Source organism: Onychostoma macrolepis, chromosome 05 (genome assembly GCF_012432095.1).
Source record: "Onychostoma macrolepis isolate SWU-2019 chromosome 05, ASM1243209v1, whole genome shotgun sequence".
In the NCBI taxonomy this organism is placed as follows: Eukaryota; Metazoa; Chordata; class Actinopteri; order Cypriniformes; family Cyprinidae; genus Onychostoma; species Onychostoma macrolepis.
In genome coordinates this window covers 6,665,379-6,688,979 of record NC_081159.1, presented here as the reverse complement: position 1 = coordinate 6,688,979, position 23,601 = coordinate 6,665,379, and the positions used below count along the sequence as shown (strand labels likewise).

At 36.3% G+C, this 23,601-nt stretch overlaps 2 protein-coding genes across 13 annotated transcripts in view; one reads left to right on the top strand and one right to left on the bottom strand.

Annotated features, from left to right (window-relative positions):
* Positions 1–1,920, bottom strand: part of LOC131541651 (WD repeat-containing protein 5-like) — a 6,722-nt gene extending 4,802 nt beyond the window's left edge. The window contains exons 1-3 of one of the 3 annotated variants that reach the window (XM_058777545.1): positions 1,788–1,920; positions 218–322; positions 18–126 (exon numbers count right to left, since the gene is read on the bottom strand). In XM_058777545.1, coding sequence (XP_058633528.1) covers positions 18–126; positions 218–289 — 181 coding nt within the window. In that variant the 5' untranslated portion in view covers positions 290–322; positions 1,788–1,920. Of the gene's footprint in view, positions 1–17; positions 127–217; positions 323–729; positions 1,051–1,787 lie in introns of those variants that run through there. The other 2 variants (XM_058777544.1, XM_058777547.1) reach the window with 2 other exon arrangements.
* Positions 1,602–23,601, top strand: brd3b (bromodomain containing 3b). 10 transcript variants are annotated; one of them, XM_058777535.1, is made up of 13 exons: positions 1,602–1,760; positions 2,955–3,289; positions 4,327–4,464; positions 4,569–4,713; positions 4,817–4,995; positions 5,993–6,361; positions 10,331–10,459; positions 10,540–10,728; positions 11,150–11,218; positions 13,005–13,237; positions 15,939–16,228; positions 18,772–18,897; positions 21,224–23,601. In XM_058777535.1, the coding sequence occupies exons 2-13, from the start codon at positions 3,089–3,091 to the stop codon at positions 21,343–21,345; spliced, it is 2,190 nt and encodes a 729-aa protein (XP_058633518.1). In that variant the 5' UTR covers positions 1,602–1,760; positions 2,955–3,088; the 3' UTR covers positions 21,346–23,601. The 10 variants fall into 10 exon arrangements, with proteins under 10 accessions (XP_058633518.1, XP_058633519.1, XP_058633515.1 ...); XM_058777536.1 differs by having other exon boundaries at positions 5,990–6,361; positions 21,227–23,601; XM_058777532.1 differs by having other exon boundaries at positions 5,990–6,361.

Below are 23,601 nucleotides of genomic sequence, written 5' to 3'. Positions count from 1 at the left end.
TAAAAAGCACTACTTACATGAACTGGCTAACCATTCACCACTAGGGCTAAATTTGACTGATGATACAGCTTTTGTGTGACCTGCGAGGGTGAAGTTCAAGGAGTAGTTTGGCTTCACAGGAGCAGACTTCAGAAAAAGATGTAAACCACATCAACAGAGAAACAACTTAACTCTCTGCATTTAAAAAGGCAAAGTAACCGTAAGGCAGGCTTTCTACCTTGGAGGAGGATGATGATGTTGAATGTGGCTTATGTCTTTCTATGACTGGCTTCTTCTCCTCTGATGCCATCACTGCACCTTATGTGGGTCAAATACAGGGGCTCTTAAAAAAGAGGAGATCATAAAATTGTTAAACAGATTGAAAACATGTACGAGATTCAAACAAATGGCATTTATTTCAATTGTCCATCATGAAAACAAACTTGTGCACTTGACAGCACTGGAGTGTTACAGAATGCACATGGCCTAAAAGAAAAGTCTCGCTAGAATAACATGGCAGCCAAGCATGTTACTCCCTCTTACTAAGTCGAATGTTTATCCAGAACTTTGAATGGTGTAGCGTATATTTTGACTGTCAGACACACATAAATCAGTTACAACAGTAAACATGTTTGTAGTTGCCGCCCGTCACACACTTAGCAAGGCTAACAACAGACCCAGTACTCGCATTCACCTCAGGTCTCCATATCACATAAGCGATGAAACACGAACAAACGAGTAGAAACTTACTGGAGGGTTCTGAAGCAAACTTTTGGTTTCAAACTGTTCGCTCCAAACGACTGTGTTTACAAACTGGTAGAAAACGTGCTTCGGGGCACTTGCTGAGCCAAATAGAAATTACACGCGCGTCACCGCGCATGTGCAGTGTGTCTGACAACTTCAGCTTCTTGTGATGGTGGCTGCTTTTTCTTTATTTTATTCGACGAGTATACTTTTTTTTCACAGCTTTGGTTTCTCAGAATTTTGCAAGTCATTCTATTCAAAATCTTTCCACTAATGGAAAAGAATGGTGTTCATTTCGCTCCAAACAGAGCCGATCTGGGATCAGTCCTACTTTTTTAATGTGCTGTGTTTACTGCTGATCGTTAGTATCGGTTATTATGAGATGGGAAACTTTACCAACATTATTTATTCATGCAATTTTTTTATTTACAAGACATTTAGAAATATATATTCAATTCTTTTCACCGGTGTTGCAAGATAAAACAAGTGCAGCACATTGCCTTTATCAACTGAATTTATTAGATATTATATTAACAACATGAGTATTTTATTAGATAACATATTAATAAAATAATACTAAAACCTACATATCTATCTATCTATCTATCACCTCATTTTACAATGGAATTACATTCGTAAGTATTGAATATTTGTAAACAACGGGTTTGTGATTGACTGACAGACAGACATAGATAGATAGATATAAGCAGTATTGTCAGTTGGTCATCAACCCACAACAAATCCTTTCAAGGTTATTATACATCTTGACTTGCTGACTGTATATTGTAATCATGTCACTTATTTGTAATAAATAAAAACAACGTGTATACTGGACATGAGAACGTTAAAGGCTTAGCGGCGCAGAGAGCGACAGTTATTCATTTACACAACAACAACCACAATACAGTGCGACGCAGCGCGCATGCGCACAACACTACCCAACCAGTGTCGACCCCAGCCATCTATTATGCTTCTTCGCAATAAAAGCTACCCGAAAATCTGCAAGGAAAACGCTACTGGAGCTGCTTGGAGTGAAAGTAATAAAGTATAACATGCATATTTACGTTTAGCGCATTCCGATCGAAGTTTATATTGAGTTTAGGTGATGTATATTGGTCTTTTGGGGGGAAAACACAGCTGAATGTGGCTAGCAGGATCTCCTCTGACAGAGTGGAGCTGATGAGCGGCGCTTTGCAACAATGTAACAAAACCTTCTTTCACGCGCAGCCGTTTCGATCCGTGAACGCAGAGCTTGCTGTAATTGTTTGCGCTGTTTTTTTTTTTCGTTGTATCAAGCGGAAAAACCGGGCTGGAGGATGCATTGTGGGATGATTTCAAATTAGCCCGCTGAGTAGCTAGCTGGCTGAACGGCATGCACACACAATGGTTGTGTTAAAGACATGGTGGGGCTCGATCCTCGGCATTCCTCACTCGATGCCCTGTTTCTCCCGTGCCCGCCATCTTTTCAAGAACTTATATACACACGCCTGATGCAGTTACTTTAACGAGCGATTGCAAATGCGTTTCCAGTCAAATTTACAGTTCGAGAGCTCCTTTTAAGGGCGCGCAGGGGCGCAATTTGCTAGCTGATGTTTTGGTTTAATTCCGACTAAACCTGCAATTTTTCATGACCTCTCATTGGCAAGCGAGATTTTGCTCGCTTTGTTGGTTTTTAAAACTATTGAAAGTATTTCGAATGATAGGCACAAGTTAACAGAATTTTTCAGCTTTTTCCAGGTTTGTTTGTTAGTCATTCATTTGTGTGAAACCCCCGATATTGTAGTTCAGACTTTTAACTAATTTAAGTTACTGTTGAATATTCATGTAACTGGAAAATGTACAATAAATAACCTAAAAGTGATTTAAAATTATTTTCAGTGTGTGAGTGATTATAAATAATAATGAATACAACTACTGTTTTTTAACAACATTGCAAGAGAACTTCCACCATGATAGTGGTCTTGATAAAGTTTTAAATTATATTAAAATGTATATTATAGCAATATATTGCAAAATAATATAGCAGTATAATGTATGGCTGATATGATTCTGAAGTTACATTTCGATTGATGCTATGTGTGTGTGTGCATATGTATATATGTATGTATATGTCTGTGTGAGTGTGTGTATATATATATATATATATATATTAGACATGCACACACTCATAAATATCTATATTTTTCTTTTCGTGTATATTTAATGAGTTATTTCTCCACGTTTATTGGCAGCGTGCTGACACTCAGGTCCTGAGATGGGATGTGTGTGTCAAGGTGGGACTAAGGAGCAGCAAGAGGATCATTGTAACTGAGCTAAGAGACGTACAGACGTCATTCAAGCAACTTCTTCCCCTTAACTGAGCAGTATGTCGGTAGTCACATCCCCTGCCCAGGTGCCTCCACCTATTGTGAACCCTCCCCCTCCTGAGGTCACGAACACCAGTAAGCCTGGCCGAAAAACCAACCAGCTACAATATATGCAGAATGTGGTTGTGAAGACTCTATGGAAGCATCAGTTTGCATGGCCCTTTTACACACCTGTGGATGCCATCAAATTGAATCTGCCAGTGAGTAAAATGTTTTTGGCTTTCATTTCATAAATACACACTTATGTACATGCTATCAGAATAATTGCATTTTTTTTAATGCAGGCAAAGTCTGCATGCATTTGATGAAATACAGTAAAACAGTAATGTTGTGAAATATTGTTGCAATTTGAAATAACTGTTTTCTATTTTAATGTATTTTAAAATTAATTTATTCCTGTTATGGAAAAGCTGAATTTTCAGCAGACATTACTGCAGTCGTTAATGTCATATGATCTTTCAGAAATCATTCTAATATGCTGATTTGCTGCTCAAGAAACATTTATTATTATTACCAATTTTGAAAACAGTTGAGCTCAATATTTTTATGGAAACCATGATACACTAACATAAAAAAAAATGTGGTAAGATTAAAAAACAAAAAATGAAATCAGTACTTTTTTTCAGCAAGTGCACATTAATTGGTCTAAAGTGAGAGTAAACCCATTTATAACATTACAAAATATTTATATTTCAAATAAATGCTGTTCTTTTGAACTTTCTACACATTAAATAATCCTGAAAAATATGTATCAGTTTCCAGCAAAAACTTCAGCATTGATAATGATCAGCTTTGTCATCACAGGAATAAATTACATTTTAAAATAGAAAACCGTTATTTTAAGTTGTAATAATATTTCACAATATTGTTGTTTTTGACTTGAAGGTGGCTAGTGTAATTTCTGTGCCTCTAGTGTTACCAAATGGAATTGCAAAAATATTGACTGTTTTTAAAAGGTCTCCCATCTGCTATTGGTTGGGCAAGCAAATATTCCTGTCCAAATTCATACAGCTAATTGAGTCAGTGTTTTTGAGTAAGAACCTTTTTGTTGTTTTGGGATTATCAAAAAACAAACAAACAAAAAAAGTGTACGTTGTTATTTCTGGGAAATAAAATATGACTTACTAATAGATTTAGTATTTGAACATCTTAAAAAAATAATACATCACCCATAAATGTTTGTTTTATTCCACCTAGTGCATTACAGCTTGTCTATTTTATTATCTTTGTCATATAGGACTACCATAAAATTATCAAGAATCCAATGGACATGGGAACCATAAAGAAGCGCCTTGAAAATAACTATTATTGGACTGCTGGAGAATGCATGCAGGATTTTAACACTATGTTCACAAACTGTTATATCTATAACAAGGTAGATTAAAGTTCTTAATATTTACATATATTCGTATTGGTATAATTTCGTTACCAATTTGTTTTATAATTTGTGAGTTAAATTCCCTTGAAATATTGTCCTAGCCCACAGATGACATTGTTCTCATGGCTCAAGCCTTGGAAAAGATTTTCCTCCAAAAGGTAGCTCAGATGCCCCAGGAGGAGGTGGAACTTTTACCCCCACCACCAAAGGGTAAAGCACGGAAACCTGGAGCACCCCCTGCTTCAGGTAACTGACTGGATGTCACGATTAATAAACCTTTGGAGTTACTAGTGACATGCTGCCAGAAGGAGAGATTCCAGCTGACCTTGTCATTATCATATCCAAACAGAAAACCAACAATCAATAGCACTGACTACTGGTTCGCCATCCTCGTCATGTCCGAGCTCCCCTCCTCAGCTGGCTCAGACTCCTGTAATAGCTGCGACTCCAGTCTCGACCATCACCTCCAATGTCCAAGCTGTGCCCCCTGCCACGTCCATGATCCCAACTGCACAGCCTGTTGTCAAAGTAAGACCAATTCAAATTATGTGGAAGCAGCAGGTTTTATTTGCTCTGTCCTTTTCATTGTTTCTGTCATAGCAGAGTACATTTTGAGGTCATTTGTAGACAAGAGGGAAAAAAATTGTTTTAGGGATGGATCAATATGACTGTTTATTTTTAAATATTTATTTATCTATAAATTATAAGAAATTACCGTATTAACAAACTTATCTATCTATCTACACATAATTTGCTAGGTATTATATTTGTATAAGTTTTTCTTTGCATTGTTATTTACACACAGAGATATTTTAATATTAGTTATTTATTGTATAAATATAATATATGTTTTGCATTACTATATACAGCAACAATTTTTTTTTTTCCGATTTTTAAAAAAATATTTATATAATTGTTTCCTTCATTTTTTATTATTTATATTTTTTTTTGTTCCATCCTTTTTCCTTCCATTTTTTTTTTTAGCTTTAAATATTTTTAGCAGATGCAGCTGCTTTGAGAGGTCTTTAGTTTTCTGACAGCATGCTGTGCTGTAGTGTGTTAACAGTCTAAAAGTAGCTGTAAGATTGTCAGCACACTAAAACCTTTTCTGAGATGTCACATCTCTAAATTCATCTCCTAAAGCACCTCCGTTTCAGCCATCAAAACAGCTTTTGTAACAGATTCACTGCCTTCAGCAATACATTTCACATCGCCTACTGTGAGCAATGTTCCCATTATTATGCATAATCTGTTTTTTTTTTTTTTTGTGAGGACTATGATAGTTTGTGCATTAAAATGGTTTGTAGACTTCTTTGTTTATTCAGTAACTGTCTTTTAGTCTCTGTAAATCTCTAAAGAAAAAAAAAAAAACATGTCTGATGGGTGTCTGATCAATTTGACCCTAAACCAGACCACTTATAAAAGGCTTCCTTAAGTGCAGTCTGTCAGACACCCTACTGATCATCTGTTTGTTTGTTTTTTCATTGTGTTCTAACACACATGCCGATCTAATTTTCCTCAGAAGAAAGGGGTGAAGCGGAAAGCAGACACTACCACACCCACAACCTGCGTGATCACTGCCAGCAGAAGTGAGTCGCCCACTGCGATGTCGGAGTCCAAACACAGTAAAGTCATTTCCAGACGAGAGAGCACAGGTCGACCCATCAAACCTCCCAAAAAGGACCTGGAAGATGGAGATGTCCAACAGCAAGGCAACAAGAAAAGCAAGCTCAACGATCATCTCAAATACTGTGACACTATCCTTAAAGAGATGCTTTCCAAGAAGCATGCGGCCTACGCTTGGCCCTTCTACAAGCCTGTAGATGCAGAGGCACTCGAGCTGCATGACTATCATGAAATCATCAAGCAACCAATGGACCTCAGCACTGTCAAAGTATGGCACACAGTTTCACCTTGTGAAGTCAGAAGTTATTTAAGTATATAATAGTAAATGTTCATATGAATCTAATACATTTATTTACATAAGCTTTATTATTCAAACAAATAGTAAATATTCAAAATAAATGTTACATGGTAAATATTACAATAACAACAATATAACAATTTTTGTATATAAGCTAGTACTATTACATTTCTAGTTATTTTTTATATTCACTAGTACTGTCAATTGATAAAAAAAAATTACGAATTAATCGCACATTTTTTCTGAGATTAATCGTGATTAATCCCACCTAACATTTAAAGTTTTTAAATATACTTTTATATTGCAATAATTTCACATTAAATCTTCAAATGAATATACAAACAACATAAAGACAGTATATTTTTAATATTTGTTTAATGGCATCTTTTTTTATGACTGAAGGCCAGTATCACTGATACCAATACTACTGATGTCTCTATAAAATTGTTTTCCCCCTTAATATTTAACCATTGACTATAGCCATTCAACATTACAGTATAATTGAGAGCTATCAATTTTAACATTTACTAGACTTTAAAAAAAAATTACTTCTAATTTAAGTGAACTTAAAACAAACTTCACATAAGCCCATTATAATACATGTCATATTTATAGATGAATGCTTAAAGCTATATAAAAAGTTATTGATATTTTTTTTTTTTTTTTTTTTTTGTTCTTGACGAACAGACCTCACAGCAGCTGGTTATTAGGTTGTTTTGCCTGTTTTTTCTTTAAGAGCTGCCGCTGCTGAACATAATGGGGATCTGACACGCATCGTATTTTCTCTCAACTCTCTTTACCTTTTCTGACTCACTTCAGGTCTTAAAGTCTCAATAATGAACTGGCGAGTTGAATCGAGTGTGTTAGATGAGGGAGACAGTGCTGGGCTGCTCCAGGACAGTTTTGAAAACCATTTCAGAGACATGTTCTTAATGTGACTCATATAAAATATATTACATGCATGCACAGTTTTAAGGAAGCTTTAATCGAATTTTTGGTAACTGACTACGACATTGCATGCACGCAGATTATTTCGTGCTTTAATATGAAATGATAAAGGCTACAGCGCACGCTAGTGTCTTTGTGCATGCAATTGAAGATCACGCGCTGCGAGAACAGTACCGTTTCCGCGCTCGTTTGACTCGTGCCTGGCGCTGAACTGAAGTTGGAGCGCGCGTCTTGACACGTCTCTCGTTTGATGTGATCGTAAAGACGTTCTGCGACTGATTAAATGCACTTCTTGTCAAGAGAAAAGTGACAGAAACAGCGGTTAACGTGCTAATTTTGACAGCACTAATATTTATATAAGTTTTCTTTGAATTATTATTTCTGCACACAATAGTTTATATTTTATTATTTTAATTATAACGTGTGTATATGTAAACAAATAGTTGTTTTTATATAGATTATAAACTAATTGCAAAATTAGTTACTATAAATATTACAATAACAACAATAAAACAATCTTTGTATATAAGATAGTACTATTACATTTCTGGTTATTTTTATTTTATTATTTGAATAATTACATATGTATGTGTGTATATATGTAGTAAATTTTCCAAAATAAATAACTGTATTTATATAAATTATAAACTAATTGCAAAATTAGTTATGATGTTTATAGATTAAACATTTCTTTCATTTATTACACACACACACATATACAGTGCCCTCCAAAATATTGGAACAGTGAAGACAAAATTGTTCTGTTGGCTGTGGAGTCAAGACATTTGCAAATATGATGAATAGATGAATATGAGACAAAACTACAGAATGTCACATTTTATTATTAGCCGTTTCAACACCTACATGTTTTACCAAATAAAAAGAACAGCACTTTTAGAGTTCATCCCACTCATTGATGTGAGCATAACTATTGGGACAGTTGAGCATAAGGCAGATATAAAAGATTAAAAGCTATTATTTAGTTGCAGATCCCTTGCGCACAATCACAGCAGTGAGTCTGTGACCCATAGACATCACCAGACTCTTCGTCTCATCCTTTGAAATGCTTTTCCCAGCCTTTAATGCAGCCAATTCCAATTGTTGCTTGTTTTGGGGAGTTTCTGCCTTTACTCTCCTCTTCAGCTGGTGAAATTCATGTTCAATCGGATTTAAATCTGGAGATTGACTTGGGCAATCTAAGACTTTCCATTTCTTTGCCCTTATAAATTCCTTGACTGAGCATAAACACAGTTCCAAAACTCTTCTGGCTCACCTTTGTGCTTTTTTGCAAACTCTAATCTTGCCTTTCTATTTTTGGTGCTGGTCAGAGGTTTGTATCTTGCTGTGTAGCATCTGTAATTCTGTGTCAAAGTCTCCTGAGGACAGTAGATTGTCAGAGCATCAGCCCAGCTTTCTGGAAGTTGTTGGTGATTTTACAGACACGTCTTTTAGGGTTTAATTTCACAGCTTTTATGATTTGTCTGTCATCAGCTACTGTTGTTTTCTCAGCCGATCAGGTAGTTGTTGGTCGCTGGTGGTTTCCAAACTCTTGATTTCTCCATGCCCATTGTTTTTGCTATAGCTCTAATTGACTTCCTCTTTTCTTTTAGCATCCAAATTGCTTGCTTTTCTCTCAAAGTCAGCTCCCTCATCTTCATCCTGGTTTGTGTGTGTCATCATCGAATGCAAGATTCCCTGCTTTTAATATCTGAAGATTTAATGCAACAGGACACTGATCACTTAGAAAGACCTGTGAGGCAACTGTTCCAATACTTATGCTCACATCAGATAGAGGGATGAAACTCTAAAAGTGCTGAACGTCTTAGCTGGTAAAACATCTATGTGTTGAATCACCCAATAATAAAATGTGGCATTCTGTAGTTTTGTCTCATATTCATCTTTTAATCATATTTGTAAATGTCTTGACTCCACAGCCAACAGAGCAATTTTGTCTTTACTGTTCCAATACTTTTGGAGGGCACTGTATATATTAGGGCTGCACGATATATCGTTTCAGCATCGAAATCGCGATATGCGCATCCGCATCCACGATAGTCACATCGCAGGATGTGCGATATTTAGGATAGGCAACTGATCGTTACTATACTGATCGTTTTCTTTGCTCACACACAGACACCGTGTCTACACCGGACGCTACAGCTGTCATGTCGCGCCGCGAACAGCTAGAGGTTGTCTACACTGGACGTGACAAAGCGGTAGTTACAAATCATTTGAACTTTGTGTCCGTTCGTCATAAATAGAACGAGGCATCAGTTTACTCTCGGGGATTTGTTGTGTCGCACTGCGCAGTATCCAATTTAGACAGCATCACTGATTATAATGAGTTCTATTGTATTTTGTCACGTCGCGCCGCTCGCGCCCGTTGTGGACATGGCGAGAGCCACTCAGATTCACGTGAACACTGAATTCCTACGTGTGAAATTATGTAAAAATGCATGTCTCTGCAAGTATCTTCGTAAACACATATGCTTATGGCTTAGGTGAAGGTAAACAACTGAGAAAGAAAATGGATGTGTAACAGTATATTGGTTCACGGCAGTTTAATGTTCCTGCTTTCTGTGTCGTGAATGTTAATAAAACAACAAAACAGAAAAATCACTTTTGTAGCTTTAACACAGATTTATTAGATTTATTTATATATATTATTTATATTTATCTATTCAAGTTATCTGGTGATTTTATTTAATTTTTTTCCATATCACAGTATATATCACAGAAAAACTAAATATCGCAATGTGAGTTTTTTCCAATATCGTGCAGCCCTAAAAAAAAAAAAAATATATATATGTATATGTGTGTGTGTGTATATATATATATATATATATATATGTATGTGTATGTATATATATGTATATGTGTGTGTATATAAATCTTAATTCACCTTATATATTTTTATCTATCTTTTTAATTTCCCTTTTTAAAGCTAAACTGTGTCTCATATGATGTCTTTTTTCTTTTCTTTTTTTTCAGAAAAAGATGGACAGTCGAGAATACCAAGACGCCCAAAGTTTCGCAGCAGATATTCGGTTAATGTTCTCAAATTGTTACAAATACAACCCACCCGATCACGAGGTTGTTGCCATGGCAAGAAAACTCCAGGTGCAACACTTGACAGTGAGCCATTGTGCGTTATCATGTGCTTTCAGATCTCACCAATCATATTTGTCCATGTCCTGCAGGATGTGTTTGAGATGAAATTCGCCAAGATGCCCGATGAACCCGCAGAGCCGTCCTCGCCCAGTGCGGTGTCAGCCACAGCAGTGGTGAGCAAGAGCACCGGCAGCAGCGAGAGCAGTGCCGACTCTTCCAGCTCCAGCTCTGACTCGGAGGAGGAACGGGCCACTCGGCTGGCTGAGCTGCAGGAACAGGTGAGTGACAAACAGGTGGGTGTCACCACTTGAGGACCAAGATCCAAACCAAGGGTGGAGAGACCAGGCAGAGGCCACATCCACTCCCCCTCACATTCACCACCTGCTTGTGTCAGAGTCATTTGGACTTTTTTTGTTTTTCCTTAATGTCTCTTGTTTTTTGTAATGTTTTGGAAACGAGTGCCCATTTTCACCCTGGACTGAACGTTTAACCCTCTACCGCCTCTGCAGTTTGTGTTGGCATCTTGGTATACATTGGCTTGCATGCTGTCAAACTTCAGATGAAATTTTTAATCTCTCAGTGTCAAACATATTGGTGTTAATTGTAGTTACTCTGCTCTCATCATGACAGTCTGTTGTTAAAATACATTTTTCAAAATGACTGTTTTGTCCGTTGATTTCACTTTGGCTTTTTTACCAGCAATTCGTTGTGGAGCACCCCAATGGTAACAGGGCGGGGACAAAAAACGGGTGTGCCAAACATTTTCAGGTGAATGATATTTTTACTTCCCGGTCCCCCACCCCACTAACTCCTTCATTTTTCGTAGCTGCTTCTTATGTGAGCGGTAGAGGGTTAAGGTGGTGCTTTATGGGGTGTATTTGAGCTGGGCATCTCCCTCAAGTGAGCTTGCTTTGTCACTCAGCTAGTCTTTCGGCTCTGTCTCCCTCTTTGCTCTGTGAATGACATTGATCGGCATGTTTGTCAGTGAGAATCCAAATTCTTTGTCGGGATGTGGTCTCCAGTGCTTCATGGTAGAGTATTTTTCATTCTGTAAAAGAGGTTTAATGTCACAATGAAATGGATTAGAAATAGAATAGAAATATATATAAAAAAAGAATAGAAATAAAAAAAAAAGATTCTGTTGATTTGGTTGTTGATTGGGTAGAGGCAGATTTTAATGTGAGCTTGCAGTTGATCATAAGAAAGTGGAAAAGTGATAGGAGAAGCCTGCCATGTGTCATCAGAAAGAAGTCTGAAACATGCACAGATGAATCATTCAGATAAATAATTTGCATTTGGAAATAATGGTGAATTAGGGCTGGGTGATATGGCCAAAAGCAGTATCACAATATTTTTTTTTCCATATCATACAAAATCAGTATTTATCACAGTATTCAGGAAATGCTTTCCACATGTTTGTTAGACTTTGAGAATGAATATAAACACATTCATTCTTAAACTCCACGGAGTACCTAATTTAGGGCCCCATGAAATAAATTTGATTTTTACCGAAATTCTGTTTTCCGTTTAATTTTTTCTGGACTCTGTTTTATGATTTAATACAAATTTATCATAAAAAATGGTGACTTAATGAAATTAATACAATTTTAACAATGAATCAGTCTTTTAAAATGTAATCAAATGAAAATATAGCAATTTACAGTAAAACATTTAATTTAAATTTTTTTATCAAAGAAGATGCTGCACAACATAACTCATTGATGAAAAAAGATTATTTGTTTGTATGATATTTGTATGATATTCCCTAAAAAAATATTCTTATTTTTATTATTTTGAAAAGTACATTGTAGTATACAGTAATATATTTCTGTCATAAATTCTTCAAGTTGAACCAAATTTTTGTTTGTCAGGAAGATCTTTAAATTGATGTATGTTTGACAGTTTTAGTTTTTTTATTTTATGAAAAGCTTGTAAAGTGACTCTCAGAACAGCTCTGGAAATTAAATTTGTGTTCATGTCCTTTTATATTGAGATGGCAAACACTAAAAAGACATATTAGCCACGTACACTGACTGCCCGTTGTCACATTCTAATGTGTGATAGACTGCTGGATTAATCCATATCAAGTAAAAAGTTCCAAAAATGTGTTTTCATCATTATCAATTTATTGTTCATCACCCAACTGTATGGTGAAGTTTCATTTCATTTACTTTGAACTGCTTACATGTGGGTTTGTTAGAAATACTGGACTACTAAATGGAGAAAGATGTTGTCTTTGTAGAATTGTTTGATTAATGTGCTGGCATTTTAAAGTAGTTACACATTTTTATGACCATTTTGTTTGCAAAGAATTCAGAAGTGAACAAAGTTTTGCGAGGCTTGGCAAATGTTTCAAAATAAGAGCCCTCTTTTCTGGTAAAAATGGGAGATATGTAGGTGACAAATGTCATTCATTATCCTTCAAACTCTTCCCTTTATCACCAGTCCCATCATTTGTCCCCGCACAGCTAAGATCCTAGTCTTTTACGTTAGCATCGATGCAGCATGCCCCATCCCCCTGCTTGCTAACCATTCCCTCCACCTTCCTCCTCAGCTGAAGGCTGTTCATGAACAGCTAGCCGCTCTGTCACAGGGTCCTGTGAGCAAACCAAAGAAAAAGAAAGAGAAGAAGGAAAAAGAGAAGAAGAAAAAAGACAAGGAGAAGGACAAAGACAAAAACAAGGTCAAGGTGGAAGATGACAAAAAGGCCAAGTCCTCGCAACCGAATAAGCAAACTCAGCAGAAGAAGACCTCTGCGCGGAAACCCAACAGCACATCCACCACGAGGTTAGCTTGTTTTCTACAGTTGGGATGTTTATAGCTAACTGTACGATACATTTTTGATCCCATTTTTAGCATTTTTGATCCAATTCTGTCAGAAAATGCAACACTTCTCTCAGAAAATTGTTCCAATTGCAAATGTTTTGGTATTCACACGCTTATTGTTTTTGTTTGCACTGCAACAACAAAAAAAAACAAGAAAAGTCAAACTTGATCAAATTTCACACAGAACTCAAAAACGGACTGGACAAAATTATTGGCACCTTGTCGAAATTGTAAGAAATAATTGCTTTTCAAGCATGTGATGCTCCTGTAATTTGTATTTAGAAACACCTGTTGCAAGTAACAGGTGTGGGCAATATTAGTAATAGAGTTGTCTGTGGATTTGAGAGAAAAAATTGTGGAAAAACATGGACAATCTCAAGGCTACAAGTCCATCTCCAGAGATCTTAATGTTCCTGTGTCCACTGTGCGCAATATCATCAAGAGGTTTAAAGCCCATGGCACTGTAGCAAACCTCCCTGGACGTGGACGGAAGAGCAAAATTAATGAAAAATTACAACGAATGATTGTTCGAATGGTGGATAAAGAACCCAGATTAACTTCCAAACAAATTCAAGCTGATCTGCAGACACAGTGTACAACAGTGTCAGCTCGCACTATCCGTTGCCATCTGAATGAAAAGGGACACTATGGTAGGAGACCCAGGAGGACACCACTGCTGGCACAAAGGCATAAAAAAGCAAGACTGGAGTTTGACAAAACTTATGTGACAAAACCACAATCCTTCTGGGAGAACGTACTGTGGACAGATGAGACAAAAGTAGAGCTTTTTGGTAAAGGACATCATGGCGCTGTTTACAGAAAAAGAAATGAGGCCTTCAAAGAAAAGAACACAGTCCCTAAAGTCAAACATGGTGGAGGTTCAAAGATGTTTTGGGGTTGCTTTGCTGCTTCTGGCACTGGATACCTTGACTGTATGAACGGTATCATGAAATCTGATGATTACCAAAGAATTTTGGGGCGCAACGTAGTGGCCAGTGTCAGAAAGCTGCGTCTCCACCAGAGGTCATGGGTCAAAACAGCAGTTGGGAGAAGACATCCTTCAAACCTGAATGACCTGGAGCTGTTTGCAAAAGAAGAGTGGTCCAAAATTCCAGTAGAGGTGTAAGAAACTCATTCATGGTTACAGAAAGCGATTGATTTCAGTTATTTTTTCCAAAGCGGATGCTACCAAATATTAAGTTAAGGGTGCCAATAATTTTGTCAAGAGCGTTTTTTGGGTTCTGTGTGGAATTGTATCAGATTTGACTTTTCTTCTGTTTTTTTTTTGTGTGTTGTTCCAATACAAACAAAAAAATAAACGTGAGTACCAAAACATTTGCAACTGCAACAATTTTCTAAGAAGGGTTGCATTTTCTGACAGAATTGCAAGGGTGCCGATATTTTTGGCCATGACTGTATATGTTATCATACCAAATAACTAGCCATTCATTGTAATGCCAGGCAGTATTGTACATTCTATATTTTATTATAGAGGATTTAGGCAATGGGATGTGCAGAAATGCATTTTATTTTACATAATATTGATTCAGAATCCCTCTAAAATATGTGAAAACTATGTTTCCACCTCAGATTAAAAAGGTAACTTGTAATTTCTCATAATTAGGACTTCACACTACCATTCACTTTTTTTTTTTTTTTTTTAATGTTTTTGAAAGAAGTTTCTTATGATTATGCAAGGCTGCATTTATTTGATCAAAATTACAGTAAAAACACTAATATTTTGAAATGCTGTAGCAATTTAAAATACAATTTATATTTTAAAATGAAATAAATTCCTGTGATGGCAAAGCTAAATATTATATATATACTCCAGCCTGCACATGGACTGAGTTTCCCAAAAGCTTTGTAAGTCAAAGTTGATCATAACTCCATTGGTGGCAATGAGTCTACGATGTACTTAGGCTTACGATACTTTTGGGAAACGCCGCCATGATCCTTCAGAAGTCATCCTAATACACTGATTTCCTGCTTTAAAAAATTCTTATTATTATCCATGTTAAAGACAGTTGTGCTCTTAATATTTTTGTGGAAACTGGTAGTTTTCTCAACATTATTTAATGAATAGAAAGTTCAAAAGAATAGCATTTATTTGAAATAGAAATCTTTTGTAACATTGTAAATGCATTTAATTTTAATTGGTCAATTTAATGCATCATTACTCTATGAAAATAACTTCTAACAAAAAAAAAATCTTACAGATACAAAGCTTTTGAAAGGTAGTGTATATCTCATCATAACTTTGTATATCACAATTGTGGCTATCTTTAATCTCTGTGACATTATTTCTTAGTTTAAAGTTTATCTCTTGCTCTATGGGGGGGAAAAAACTAGAAAAAGGCTTGAAAACAAGGCAAACACTTGCCGGTAGGCCAAGCAGGCACAATTATTAACCGAAAATATCAGCTGATTATTTGGCCTGCCTTGTGTATGTGGATCAATACCAGTTTTAAGTTATAATATTGAGATATGACATCAGTGTAAGTCAAAGCAATGCAATAACACACAATGTACCATTTATTGGTAGTAGTGGTGATGTAAGCTAACTGTCCCGTCATTATCTCAATCCCAACATGCCAGTTCAGTTTTATGCGTAGATTTAAGGTTATAAAGCCTTTATGCAAACTACATTTCCAATCCACAGGCAACCGAAAAAAGGGGGCAAACCTAGCTCTGCAAACTACGAGTCTGATGAGGAGGAGTCTCTTCCCATGTCTTATGACGAGAAACGGCAGCTCAGCCTGGATATTAACCGTTTGCCGGGTGAGAAACTGGGCCGCGTGGTCCACATCATCCAGTCGCGTGAGCCGTCGCTGCGAGACTCCAACCCAGACGAGATCGAGATCGACTTCGAAACGCTCAAGCCTTCCACGTTGCGTGAGCTCGAACGATATGTCAAGTCCTGTTTACAGAAAAAGCAACGCAAACCTTTACGTAAGTGACTTTCTTTTCCTTCTCCGCAGATGTTGTGGTGCTAGCCTAGGCTTATTTCAGTATTTCGTAGACACGCAGCGCTCTTTTCTTGCTTGGTCCGTCTGCTCTAAAAGCTGAAATGGGCTGTGCTATTTCCTCCTTTGAGCTGGGAGCACTCACCTTCTCCAATGTGTTGCATGACTTTTGGTGGATTATCTTATATGTGCTTTCCCTGGTATTAATACCTTCAAGTGAAGCTTCAAGGGTTTAAAGAGTACATCAGTATACAATAGAGGACATTTGATTAGACCATGAATTTCCAAATTGTACACAGTGTACATGTAATTAATGTGCACACTGCGCTATTCAAACTTCATAAAGGAATATTCCCGGGTTCATTACAAGTTAAGCTCAGTCAAAAGCATTTTTGGCCTAATGTTGATTACCACAGAAAGCAATTTCCGCTTATCCCTCCTTTTCCAAAAAACAAAAAAGGGGGCAGTTCGTAAAATGTTAAATACACACTGTTGTTTCAGTGGCATGCACACCGTCAAGTGTTCAAGTGCCTTGGTTCCAGAAGAATTTTTCCCATTAGGTTTTTAAAAAAAGTGTTTGTTAAAGAGCTATAAACCATGAACCAAACCAACCAGTTATGAGGTGAATCACATTATTCATCATCAATATGAATCACAAGTTGATGTGAAAATTATTTGAAAATCAGATGAAAAAAGACAATGGTACAAATCTGTGTACTTTTTTTAATGAGGGAAAGAACTACAGGTTACTCTTTATTTTAAGGTGTACTTGTTACAGTGTAATTATACAATTAAGTACTGAGTAATATATATTAACCACATGTACTTACTATAGACCAGTTTTGGTCTTTCGGTCAAACAGCGATGACTCTTTTGTGGGCGGAGCCTATCTGGTGGCAGAAAATCATAGTTGTGTATGGAAGCCATTGAAAAGAGAATAAAAGTTTTGAGTTTATATTTTTGTTTCTCACAATTCCAAGATTATATCTCTCAATTCTGATAAGAAAAATCAACTCATCATTCTCTCTTTTCCCCTCGACTCAGAATCATGAGTTTATATCCCACACATCTGGCTTTTTCCCTCAGAATTGACAAACTCGCAATTGTTGAGATAAATCGAGTTATAAACTCCGAACTACGACATATAAACTTGCATTTGTGAGGAAAAAAAAGTCAGAATTGTGAGAAAATAGGTAAATATTATATAAAATGTTATAGGTTTTAATACTGTTTTATGCTGTAACTGTAGGGCTAATAAAATATGTCCCCTATGAACTGCATATGTGAATATTATTGTTTAAATCAAATTTATGCTTTTAAAGTAAGGTAATCATAGCAGGTTTCATCCATAGTCTGTCCATTTAAATGTCTGCGTTTAGTTTCAAATGGCGTCTTTGATGACAGAACTCTATAAAAAGATTTGCATTCCGATTCTGACATCCAAAGGCACAACTGTACATTATTTTCTCTCATTTCATGGATTTTAGCCATTTCCTTCCGTTTGTTACCAGTGTTTTTCTGCCACCACAATGCACGCACAGCTGCAAGTGACATAACTGACATCTACTCCTAATTGGTCAATAGGGTTAGGGTAGGTTTTGTGTTTCATTTAGGGATAGTTGCTTGTAATAATGCATTTTTTAACTGTTAACGTTTATAAGTACATGTAACACATATAGCAATGACACTGTAAAATAAAGTGTTACCGAACTACAATCCCATGATCTACAAGCAGGCACAATTATTAACTGAAAATAGGGCATTAGTGGATCAACAGTACCAATTTTATGTTGTTTAAAGTTATAAAATTTAATTTGACTTAAAGGGTTACTCCACCCCAAAATGAAAATTTTCTTTAATCACTTACCCCCATGTCGTTCCAAACCCGTAAAAGCTTTGTTTGTCTTCAGAACACAATTTAAGATATTTTGGATGAAAACCGGGAGGCTTGTGACTGTCCCATTGACTGCCAAGTAAATAACACTGCCACGGTCCAGAAAAGTATGAAAGACATCGTCAGAATAGTCCATCTGCCATCAGTAGTTCAACCGTAACGTTATGAAGCGACGAGAATACTTTTTGTGCGGAAAGAAAACAAAAATTTAGATGCGCTGTTTGCATTCAAATCAAAGCATAAAACACGTAGAAGACATATCCTTGTGTCGTGGCTGACACAGAAGAGCGTACACTATTTGCGTGCAGCGATACTCTCCAAAATGGCGCTACGGTGCCGAATTCGTTGAATAAAGTCATTTTCATTGAAAAAACTGTCCCCATTCACTTCCATTGTTAGTGCCTAAATGGAACCTTGATTTTTGAGGGACGAAGCTAAATTAATTTTTATGGTAATAAACAAATGCTGCCATTTGGGCTTAACTTGCATTGAACCCGATAGATTTCTTTAACATAAATTTGTCGTCATGGAGTTAAAAACCAGTGTAGTAGAGTGCTTTTTGCTGCTTGTTGCCACGGCGGTGGGCTACGAGGGCAACCCGTTACTCACCGGTCACCGCTGTGTGTCTCCTGCAGCGGGCACTGGGAAAAAGAGTGCCAAGTCTAAAGAGGAACTGGTTCAGGAAAAGAAGAAAGAGTTAGAAAAGAGGCTACAGGACGTGAGCGGACAACTGAACAACAACAAGAAACCACCCAAAAAAGGTACCTGTGTGGTAATGTGCAGATGTGAGCAGACAGGTGACCAAACTGGGTTAGCTAGATCTAGGAGGGTAGGATAAGAAAACAGAGATAAGGATAGGCTTTTTGCTTCACTAATTTGACTAACTTGTTCGAAGGGCCTCTGTCAGACCTTCATATGTAATGTTACTCACACAATGAAAAGGGTTTACAGGGCTCAACGACAAGGATGGACCACTGGACCCAGTTTTGGACCAATTGATGGGACTCTCTCTTGCCCTATATTTAGGGTCAGCCCTATATTTTGCTTTTTCTTTAAAGATTTGCAAGCAAATTCTGCTTGTCAACTTCAACATGTTAAAGACTAGATTAAATCTCTTGTTTAAATTTGAATAATATTTAATGGTCTATGACTTTTAATAGTCTTTAAACTTATTTAAACTTATAGTTGTCTTGGAGTTACTGTATGATTATAATAACTGTCTATATGATGTTTATTATAAATTTGCGGTCAGTAATTTATTTATTTATTTTTGTTGTTGTTTTTATATATATATATATACTTTTATTCAGCAAGAATGCATTATATAAATGATCCAAAGTAACAAAGATTTTAAAGGGATAGTTCACCCCAAAATGAAAATTCTGTCATTAATTACTCACCCTCATGTCGTTCCAAAGACCTTCGTTCATCTTCGGAACACAAATTAAGATATTTTTGATGAAATCTGAGAGCTCTCTGACCCTCCATAGACAGCAATACAACTGTAATGTTCCCAGTCCCAGAAACGTAGCAAGGACATCAGTAAAACAGTAGGAGACTTCTTTCATAAAGATAAAAAAAAATCTTACTGACTGTAGACTTTGTAACAGTAGTGTGTATAGGTCTTTTGTACTTATTCAATTAAAAATGTAAAATTAGAATTTCAAAGTTCTACGGGTAAATATTAAATGATTCATTTAATATTAATTTTAATTAAAACATCAAGGTTTTTTGGTGTAGGGGCCAGTGAAAGTATTGACATAAGAATTATAAATCTGGGCCCGTATTCACAAAACATCAAAACAACTCGCCATTTTAGATTTTAGATTATAAAAATAATGGGCGTGTCAATCCTAAATTTAGGACTCCTAAATTTTTGCTCTAAGAGTATTTCACAAAGTGTTTTAGCGCTAAAACTAGCTCCTAAATCTGTGAAACGTTAGGAGTAGTGAAGATGATTCCTAAGTCACTAAGACCAAGCCACAAACTATCCTAAAATGGCTGTTGCAGGCAAACTGCCTCTGAACGTAAACATTTTAGAAACATTTGATGAAAATAACCTTTTAAAAAGGTATCACCTTTGGTTTTGGAGGTTACCCCAACTCCAAATTTTCCTTTGATTATATCCTTGTTTTCATTAACAAGTTGAGCAAAAAGTAACAGCTGTTCTTGCAACCAGTTTGTTTGTTTTGGGGTTTTTACGTTTGCATGTATTATTATCAGCCATGATTATTCTACTCCATTAATTAAAAGGCTGTTTATATGCATATCTGCTAATTGTTTTTGAGAAGCAGGCATGTAAGAGGCTGACAATTAGCTGAACATATACTTGTTCAATTAGTGACACTTATCCTTCATTTTAAAATCTTTATTTGAATGTGGCAATTAAATTTTTTTACATTTTTAAACCTTCATTTGAATACGGCAACATAATATTGCTCTCTACAATATTTCTATGAATAAATCTCTGACAGAGACTATCGGCCAATCACTGTGTGCATAGATAGTAAGCATGCTGACATAATCCATAGCAACAAGGTCAACCCCGCCCCCTTACTCTGAGCTTAAGACTTCTCTCTGTTCCTTAGTAAAAGTTTGTCTCAGCAGCTTTGTGAATAGGTTTTAAGGGAAAACTCTTAGCTAAGAACTTTTACTGCTATTTAGGAGAACTCTTAGTGGTCAAATAAAATGTTTTGTGAATGCGGGCCCAGAACTACTGATAGAAAAAAAATCCTTGCTGTTGAGCCCTGCTTTGGACAAAGCATAAAATTTGGTTAAACCTGCTAGAGAGGCTAATAACTGATGAAAGTGGTTGTGTATGTGCTGTAACTAACTGACTTCACTTGATATCAGCTGCTTTGGTGGGCACATAATATATTCTGTCCTTTCGAGATCAGTTCTTTGCTTTCTTTGTGCATGTCTCTGCTTTATCGTAATACACAGGTGTAGGTGTGGGTAAAGCCCTTTAAGAAAACAATATAGGGACAAAGGTCTTAACGGAAATGAATTGCAGAAAATATGTACATTCAGTGTTTGTTTTCCTCGCACATATTGAACCTTGCAATCACTTCTCTTCCCTGTTCCCAGCAGAGAAGGCGGGGTCAGCGCAGGGGGGCGGGCCATCTCGGCTGAGTGGCAGCAGCAGTTCTTCAGATTCGGGCAGCAGCAGCTCCAGCGGCTCCAGCTCCGAGAGCAGTGACTCAGACTGAACTCCAATCGGCGCGTCACATACTTCAACCTCCTCTATTTTCTAACGAGTAGTGTGTGTTGTCATGATAGTATCTCTCTGAAGGCCCATTTTATAAAGAGCTAGACGCACTGCAGATGGCAGAGGATATTTTAAAATAGTTTGTAGGATGCTCTTGGCTCAGACAAAGAGGAGAGTTGGAATAGTTTAAGCAGTTTTAAGGTTCTCGCTGGCCCTCAAAGGGAAACGCCTGGTATCACCAGAGGAAAAAAAAGACAAAAAAAAAAAAGATATTTTTTTGAAAATACGTCAGTTGTGGAGGTGAAACGGTTTTGTGTGTCCGTTGTTTTTTCTTCTTCTTTTTTAGGTTGCTGCTCGTTAGATCCATATGGAAAACATGCATTAGTGGAAAAACTGACAAATGCCTGGCTGCATTTTACTGATCGAGTAGCTACACACAGTCTGAAGGAACAAACAATGAATTATCGGCTCTCTCACTCTGGTGTGGTTCTGTCATGTTGGCATGACTTTTCAGCTCATTCCACATTTCTTTTGCTGACTATGATAATACTCGTCATTGTTACCATTTTTAAGAGAATCTATTTATTTTTTTTAATCCAAAAAGGCACAAAGTTATGCGTGTTTTCAACAGAAATGTTTCCAGTTGACCAAATTTGGCTCAACATAACTCACTCATACTCTAGATCGCATCTGGGAACTATCAGTATCATTATTAAACCGTTTTCAGAAGCTTCGCAATCATTTTTGGCTGTCAGCTCAGTATTTGATGTAGAATTATGTCTGAATTTTTTTTGTTTGTTCGTTTTTAATCTATATCATACACTCATTTCTTTTTTCTATTTGGATTGTCATCTTCCTACTTTTTTTTTTTTTTTTTTACTATTAATTTGTAGGCGCCCTGAGTATCTAATTTCCTACTTTCTATCTGATAAGTCCACTCATAGGACAATCAAAGTTGTGATTTAAGTTCAGTATAGATGGGGGTATATTTTTCAAAAATGATGGCAAAAATACATTCACAAGTTTAAAAATGCCCATAAGGCTGCAGATTGGAATGAATCAGCCTCTATGTAACTCCTCCAAGGGAAAACCAAGTGAATACTAGCTCTCTTGGACAAATAGCCACTTAGAAGAGATCTCCGTTAAGAAAAGACAAAATTGGACAGTTCTCTTTGACAAGATTTCAAGCAGCTGTGCTAGATGTCATTTCAGAAGGATATGTGTTTGACAATAGTTCTTTTTAGTTGAAAGTATTACAACTAATGTATGTTGTCAATTTTAATAACTTTATTTTACTTTAGTTTTTCTCAAATGGTGTATTGAAATGCTTTCAATGGTACCTAGACACTTCTTGCCATGTATCCAGAATAGTTTGGAAATGGACCATGATTGATAATCTTTATAAAAAAACATGAATGTATTAGAGATTATTTTTTCATTTTCTTCTTGTGGCTGCAGTAATGCCACTCATTCACTGGGTTTGTAGCATTGGCAAGGTTTTATTTTTTATTTAACAGCCTTGAATTAAACTCTGAACCCCTCAAAATCATTGGATGTGCTCTTGTTGCCTTAAGTTTAGTTGGCACACTAAAATAAAGTCAGATTGGTCCGGTATAACTGATCAAGTTGAAGCCAATGTGTATAGTTTTTTTTTTTTAAATCATGAAAACACATAAAAAAAACGCGATGTAAAGTGACTTCATTGGTTTTCTTATATGTAGGATGCTTTTAATTATGGTTTGATTTTATTCATTATACCACTGTATTGCATTACATGTTCCTTGTGACTATAACCCACCTTGTCTCTAAGATGATTTCTGTTACAGCTCCTCTTCCTCAATTCCTCCAGCAGAGCCCAGTAAATAAAACTGAGCTTCATGATGCAGACAGAGATATAAAGATACATAGGATATATAATTACAGATATAAATGTATATTCACTACTTATTCGTCAACTCTGTCTTGGGTCTAAGTATTTTAGTTCTTTTTTTATGAGAGAGAGAGAGAGAGAGAGAACATTTGTGTATTGCATGCCAATTTACAGTATATTTCTTAAACTTTTTGAGCAGTTTATAACATGTAAATGTCATTCTTTCGAGTAAAATTTTAAAATTGGTAGTGCTGCATATGTTAAGTTCAGCAAGTTGACAAGTATGTTTTGGCACAGACTTACATGGTAATAATATCTGATGTATAAGCTAATCTGAGATTTGGACACTGAGCCCCTCGTTTTTCGTAAATAAATCACAAAAACCCA